A 7,320-nucleotide genomic window follows, 5' to 3' on the forward strand; every position below is an offset into this window, starting at 1 on the left:
CTACCCCTTAGACCATTGGTAGTTTGTTTATTGATAGAGCTTTATGTGATTTAGAAGTTAGCATTAATCTTATGCCCTTTTTTATTTTTAGGTGAGTTGGTTTCAATAAGGTTAAATTGGCCATGGTGAGACTCCAGTTAGTTGATCGATTCATCAACTATCTAAAGGGAATTATTGAGAATGTTTTGGTCAAAGTTGAAAAGCTCATATTCCTCGTGAACTTTATGGTTCTTGACATATAGGAGGATAAAAAGGTCCCAATCATTCTAGAGAGACCATTTTTAGCTACTGAAAAGACCATTATCAATGTCCAGAGAGGTGAACTCACCACGAGAGTCCAAGATCAAGAAGTAACATTTAGTGTCTTTAAAGTAATAAAGTATCCTAATGACTTAGATGACTACTTCAGAGTTGATATGATAAATAGTTTGATGAAAAAAGTATTTATGGTTGACCACTTACTTAAATCTTTAGAGTTTACCTTTAATGATGATGATGAAAAGGTAGGAGCTACTAAAAGTGCCAATTAGATTAAGGCTTTCAATCTTAGTTTTGGTTCTCAAGATTGGTTTAAATTTTTAGGTGCCCCATTGTCTAACAACCCAATTAAACCCTTAATAAAAGAACCACCTTATTTAGAGCTAAAACTTCTACCTAGCCATGTCAAATATGCTTATCTAAGAGAGTTTTCCATTCTACCAGTCATCATTTTCTTTGCCTTAGATAATGTTCAATAAAGTAAGTTGTTAAAGGTATTGAAAAAGTATAAGAAAGCTCTTAATTGGTCTATTGTCGACATTAAAAGAATCATTCCATCTATTTGTATGCACAATATCCTAATGGAAGTGAATTATAAGGCAACCATAGAGCACTAGCATCATTTCAATCTTGCTATGAAAAAAATGGTAAAAAACAAAATCATTAAGTGGCTTGACGCTGGTATCATCTATCACATCTTAGATAGTTCATGGGTTAGCACAGTGCAATATGTGCCTAAAAAAGATAGGATGATAATGATTTCAAATGACAATAATGAACTCATCCTTACTGGGATTGTCACTGATTAGAGATTCTGCATGGACTACTAAAAGCATAACAAAGTAATAAGGAAATATCACTTCCCACTTACTTTCATTGACTGAATGTTGGATAGGTTAGCCGTCATGAGTTCTACTACTTTTTGGATGGATATTCTAACTATAACTAAATTGCTATTGCCATAGAAGATCAAGAGAAAACTACCTTTACCTACCCTTATAGGATATTTACTTTTAAGAGGATGCTCTTCAATTTCTACAATGCTTTTATAACCATTTAATGATGTATGATAACCATCTTTTCCAATATGGTGAAAGAGTTTTTAAAAGTGTTCAAGGATGATTTTTCAGTCTTTAAGGATAGCTTTGACCTTTATTTGGCTCATTTTATTTTAGTGCTCAAAAGATATAAAGAAATCAACTTTATGCTAAATTGGGAGAAGTGCCATTTCATGGTAAAAGGTCTGGTGCCTAGTCATAAGGTCTCTTTCAAAGGAATTGAGGTAGATTAAGTAAAAATTAAAGTAATTGAAAAGCTTCCACCTTTTTTGCTTAGTTTTTAGCTAAATAAGTTTCTTTTTACTTGTAATGTGCTTAATTTGCTATTTTCTAGGAAATATTGAAGAAAAGATTGAATTTTGGTGAATCTTAAAATGCTTTGGATAATCCTAATAGATTTGGTGAATCTTGGATGGTTCTTCATGTGTTCTTATTGATTTTTAGAGTTCTTAAAAAATTTTAGAGTGCAAGTGCAATAATTTGTGCAAGATTTTAATGTCAAACCTTAAGACTTAAGAATGGTTGAATCTTGATGGAAAATTCATGAAAATCATACAAGAATGAAAAAAAATCAAGTTAAGATACATAGAGCATATTTAAATTGAATGCAAGTCCATGGTGTTTTATGTAAGCGCACATATATAGGATTACTAATAGATGACATGGTAGCAAGTCTAATCTCATTGGCCAAAATAGATGATTTGGATGCTGAGTTGGAATGATAACATGGAATTGGAATTTAAATCTATTTGAAAAGTATTAAACCAGAATTAGGGTAATCTTATTCTAAGTGGGAATTTTAAGTTTAAATATGAGAGTTTTAAATTTTAAAATTTAAATTTATTCCTATTTGAAGTAAAACTTGTGTGAGACTTTAAAGAGAAGGTGGCATATTAAGGGATTTACATTCAAAATTTTGACTTTCTTTTCTTTCAAAAGACTTCAACTCGAAGGAAAACTCTAAGAAGTCTCCAAAAGAACAAGAACTACTTCAACTTAAAGATCTCATTCTAAAAAGCTGCTTAAGGTTCAAAATAACTCAAAAACTTTTCTTTTCTCTTAAAGAACTTTAGCCGTACACCATTATTCAATTTTAAGATTTAAAGTTCAAGAAACTATTAAGAAAAGTTAAGTAGTTAAAACTTTCAAAACTTTTAATTTGCCAAAACGACTTAAAATCTTATAAGATGTTTGCCAAAAGAAGGTTGCAAGAAGCTCAAAGTTAGGACTTCGAGAGCTACTTAAGAGAGTTTAAAAGTGAACGAGTCTCTTTTTAATTCAAGAAGGCTAGCTACACAATACTCTTGTCTTGTAAGTGCTAAGTCAACCAAAACTTATCCAAAGAAAATAAAAAGAATACAAGTCAATGAGATTTATCCAAATCAATACCTAATCTAGTCAAGATTCGTTCTACATGTATTTATAAAAAGAGGATCAACTTCAGCATAACAAAGATTCATAGCTAGAAGTCCTCTTCACTTGAGAATCCAAGCTTGGCCAAACCTACTCTTTTCAAGAGTTCAAGATCAAATTCTATTGGCCATTAGTCTAGGGTTCTTTATACTCTTTTTCTATAAATAGCTAATTTTAGGCATTAGGAAGAGTATGGTTGGGGTGATAGCCGATCCTCTCTAGTTACTAAGCTCTTTTTTATTGTTCTTTTACTCTTTTAAGCTTGCTTTAGTTTATGATTAGGGGAACATACCGATCTTTCTAATATTTTAGGTTTTCTTTATTGTTTTCAAAGTTCGTAAGCTTTCTTTACTTTGTTTCAATTTAATCAAGCTTCATTTCAATTTTTCAATTTAATTTAAGTTCTATTTTATTTTTATGATTAGGGGAACATACCGATCTTTCTAATTGTTTAGGTTTTCTTTATTGTTTTCAAAGTTCGTAAGCTTTCTTTACTTTGTTTCAATTTAATCAAGCTTCATTTCAATTTTTCAATTTAATTTAAGTTCTATTTTATTTTTATGATTAGGGGAACATACCGATCTTTCTAATTGTTTAGGTTTTCTTTATTGTTTTCAAAGTTCTTAAGCTTTCTTTACTTTGTTTCAATTTAATCAAGCTTCATTTCAATTTTTCAATTTAATTTAAGTTCTATTTTATTTTCAATTCAAAGCTTGCTTTCAATTTTAATCTTAGGTTCTAGTCATCTTAATTTTTTATTTCAATTCAAGCTTACTTTAAGTTTCAAGCGGTTTCATTGTTTACATGCTATTAGTGATTTAATTTGCTTAGGTTACTTTGATTCATGCGATTACATATTATTCTCACTCTAAATTGTTGTTTGCATACTTGATTAGTCTAAATTGAATTTGGTTTGCATGTTAATAAGTTAATTTGATTTGATTTTAAGTTAATTCTTATTAATTTGGTTAGTTTGCATGCGATTAGGGTTAATTAAAGTTTATTTTGTTTAAATGAGGTTTAATTCAGTTTAATTGAGTTAAGTTTAAGTTTGATTCTTAGTAATTGCATGTTTTAAGGTTTAATTTAATTTATTTCACTTCTGTTTGATGCGATTTAAGTTAATTTGATTTTGTTTATGTTCTTGCATGTTAGTTTAAATTTAATTTGCATGTTCTTACATTAGTTAATTTAATTCACGTGAGGCTTACTTTAATTCATCTAGTTTAATTTGGTTTTAGTTTAATTGGTCTTCTTTGGATGTTTAATTACTTACTTAGGTTGTTGCGTTAGTTTTTCATTAAATTTAGTGGTTAATTTAGTCTAAAGCATATAGTTTGCATGTTTCGGTTTTTGTTTTGATTATTTTAGGTAGTTAAGTAATAATTGCATATTATTCAATTTCTTCAAATATAAATAAAGGTGAGATAATTTCAATACCTGAATTACTCTTTTAGAATCCTTACAGGAACAATCTTTATTTACTATTTATATGACTACACTTACTGATAATCAATCACTATGTTCCAATCTTTGAAGGAAAAACTAGTCACTACTCCAATGATTGTTGCAACAGATTGGGATCTCCTATTCGAATTGATGTGTGATGCAAGTGATTATGCTGTTGGTGCCTAATTATATTATTAGATTAAGAGTGATATTTTCAACAAACTACCTTAAACTTATATAGCAAGTTTCAATATTACATTAATAATTGAAATTGGGATTCCTTGATGATGAGGAACGTGAGGTAGCCTCTTCAAGGTGTGAGTATGAATTCTCCTCCTATAACTATCATCTTTAATCAAACGCACCGTTAATTTGAGCTATAATGAACATACCTATTTGCTTTTTCCTTTTTCCTTTTTCATCCACAGAATTACTTTCTACATCCTTCTTTGATTTTTTTGGTAGAAGAAATTAAATTAAAGCCCATTTATGTTTCACTCGGTAAACTTACCCCTTAGGGCTTTATGTCAACCTTTAAAAGCAGCAATCAAAACAAAATGAAACAGGCATTGGCATGTGGCCTACATCAAATATATCTTATCCTAATGATCTTCCTGCTTGTGGGAACTTCAAATCTGACCTGTCAATTGCAAGTGGTGTATTATTCTTCCCAAAACCAACACCAACACCATCATACTCCTAATCTATTATTGACAAAACAATAACAGCACTCTACTTATATATTTGTACTTCTTCACATTTATTTTATTTTATTTTATTTATTATTTTGTGGATGGGCCGTGATGTTTCTCAGCCGGAGTCATTTCATTTTCAAACGTAGCTTAGAAAGTTCACCAAATTTGAGTTGAAGGCAAGATGGCAAAATCAGCCTCCATTCTCCGAGGGATAAAATTAGAAAAAGATAGGGATAAATAGAAAGTTACTGCATGCTTTAAAAAATACAAAGATTCTCTGATTATCAAATTCCTCATTAACATTAACCTGTTAATAGCTCACTTGAGTTGAGTGTACGCATATTCTTGTTGATTTTTCTAAATGTGATATTGTGGTTTCAAGCCTGAATACAATAGCTAAGGATTTCTTAAATCTAATAAAAATTTCTTACAATCAATCAAAATGAGAGCTTAATTAGTTGCTTTCAAGATATCATAAATAAATTCTTTCTTTGTTTATTAATTTTCAGTATACATACAATCACGATGAAATCACCCTAACCTCAAAGCCGATGAATTCAAATTAACCAACCAACTTCACAACACACTTTTTTCAACCCCTCCTCCCCACAAGACATTTTGCTGTCATTAAGCCCCAATTATTGCAAAGCTTAATTAATAAAACCAAGTGGAATTTCCACCATACTAACTTTGTACACACACCTAATTGATATCTAATTCTTCCTTTTTCATTTGTCTTTAATCTACCTTTCAATGTCCATAACTGCATATCCTTTTCCCATATGAATAAAGCTTTCGGGCTCCCCATGTTTTCTCTCCTTCTGAGATTCAACATCATCAGAATCTTCTTCAAGTTCCAGGTCTTCTTCCTTTGTCAGTGTCGAATACTGAACCTTTTCTCCATATAATTTAACCAATACCAAATAGTAAGTCATTGCAAAAATGGTGACAGCTATCAAGGTCCAGCTAAATTGAATATTTACTAGTGATTTAGCTCGGTGTAGTGCCTCATCGCTCGAGCATCTAACCACCTGGTGACCCTCTTCCGAGTGGATGAAGCAGCCTTTAGAAATTAACTGTGGAATCCAAAGCATGTACCCCATGACTATGAGCCACACACCTTGATACAAAATACTGAGAGACCTAATAAAGCTGACCATGAAGCTCTTAGGGAGCCCAATTCCCATAAGGGTGGTGGCTAAAGAAACAACTATGGCACTCTGTAGAAGCAAATGATATTGACCCTCAATCCCCATGTGATCAGCTGAATGAAGGTGGAAAAGGAGTAGCTGTTGGGCAAAGGCTACTGCTCCAAGAAACTGTGTTAGGCTATACTTAGCTTTGGGGCTAATTTTATCAAGGAGTATAGCAAAAGCTGCGTAAGTAAAGAAAGTCAGTGATATAGAAGCATGCTCAAAGTTGTGGAGATGATTTGATGGGATGGTTCCATCAGTATCAAAAGGCTGGTGCCTTTCAGGGCCAATAAAGAGTTCCATGGAGATGGAGACTGCGGAGCCTACCATGATCAGGAACAGCTCTATGTGCCGTAATTTGGATGTTGGGAACCATGGGGAAGATGCATAGGAATTTGGGTGGAGAGAATGGAGCCTGATGTGATTAAAGAGATGCCAAAAACCAAGTGCAAAGAAGGCAAAACCTGGTGCAACATGCCCCACTAAGGTACCCATCCCATGTGCTCCTATATCGGAATCCAACTCTTTTTTCTTGCTTTATTTTTTTCAAGTACTTGGAGAAAGAAAGGGAGGGAACGACAGGAAAAAAGAGGGGCGTCTCTTCAATGTTGCAGGGGAGAGAGAAAAGAAGAGGGAGAATTTGGTGAACTTGAGACAAATGGCCCGAGGAAGCCACCTTTTTAAGGGGTGCGTTGGGGTTGAATTTCAAAGGACTCTAGAGCCTTCTATTGGGGAGTTTGAAAATTTGAACTTCTGATGAGTTAAGGAATGAGATTAACACAGTTGACCAATATATGTATATTTATATAATCAAGCTGTTTGCCTAGAAATCAGCCATTGTCAGCAGCACCCCTGTTTTCTAGAATATAAAATTTTCGTAATAAAATCTGAATTAAATGACAAATGAACCCACTCTTCCTCTCTCTTTGGTTTTGTGAAATACTCATCAAATAATATTAATTTTGTTAGTGGCATGTGTTCCACACCTGGCTCATTTATCAAACTTAGACTTAATTTAGCATAGCAATTCAAAGTAGTTTTGCATTTAAAAAGTGTTTTTATTTTATCACAATATTAAACAATAAAAAATATAGCTTTTTAGTTTAAAAATATAATTTGCAAAGTCAAATAAAAAGTTCCTCAAAGATGTTTTTACCGCGTTTGAAATAAAAAAGCACTAAATTATTATATTTTATTGTTTTATACATTTTTTAAACATTTAAATTATTTTGTATCAAATTTTTTAAATGTATT

General features: G+C 31.9%; 1 protein-coding gene across 1 annotated transcript; it reads right to left on the reverse strand.

The window, feature by feature from the left end:
• Positions 1 to 5,343: 5,343 nt before the first annotated feature.
• LOC111285498 (uncharacterized) lies at positions 5,344 to 7,028 on the reverse strand. The gene has a single exon (XM_022874981.2). It carries the CDS (start codon positions 6,559 to 6,561, stop codon positions 5,617 to 5,619), a length of 945 nt encoding a protein of 314 aa, XP_022730716.1. The 5' UTR covers positions 6,562 to 7,028; the 3' UTR covers positions 5,344 to 5,616.
• Positions 7,029 to 7,320: the final 292 nt, after the last annotated feature.

Source organism: Durio zibethinus, chromosome 6 (assembly GCF_047325235.1).
Source record: "Durio zibethinus cultivar Kanyao isolate XHJ-2024 chromosome 6, ASM4732523v1, whole genome shotgun sequence".
Classification (NCBI taxonomy): domain Eukaryota; kingdom Viridiplantae; phylum Streptophyta; class Magnoliopsida; order Malvales; family Malvaceae; genus Durio; species Durio zibethinus.

What these genes read in the sequence shown, in the direction of transcription:
- LOC111285498 (XM_022874981.2), bottom strand. Translation starts at nt 6,561, where the DNA reads ATGGGTACCTTAGTGGGGCATGTTGCACCAGGTTTTGCCTTCTTTGCA.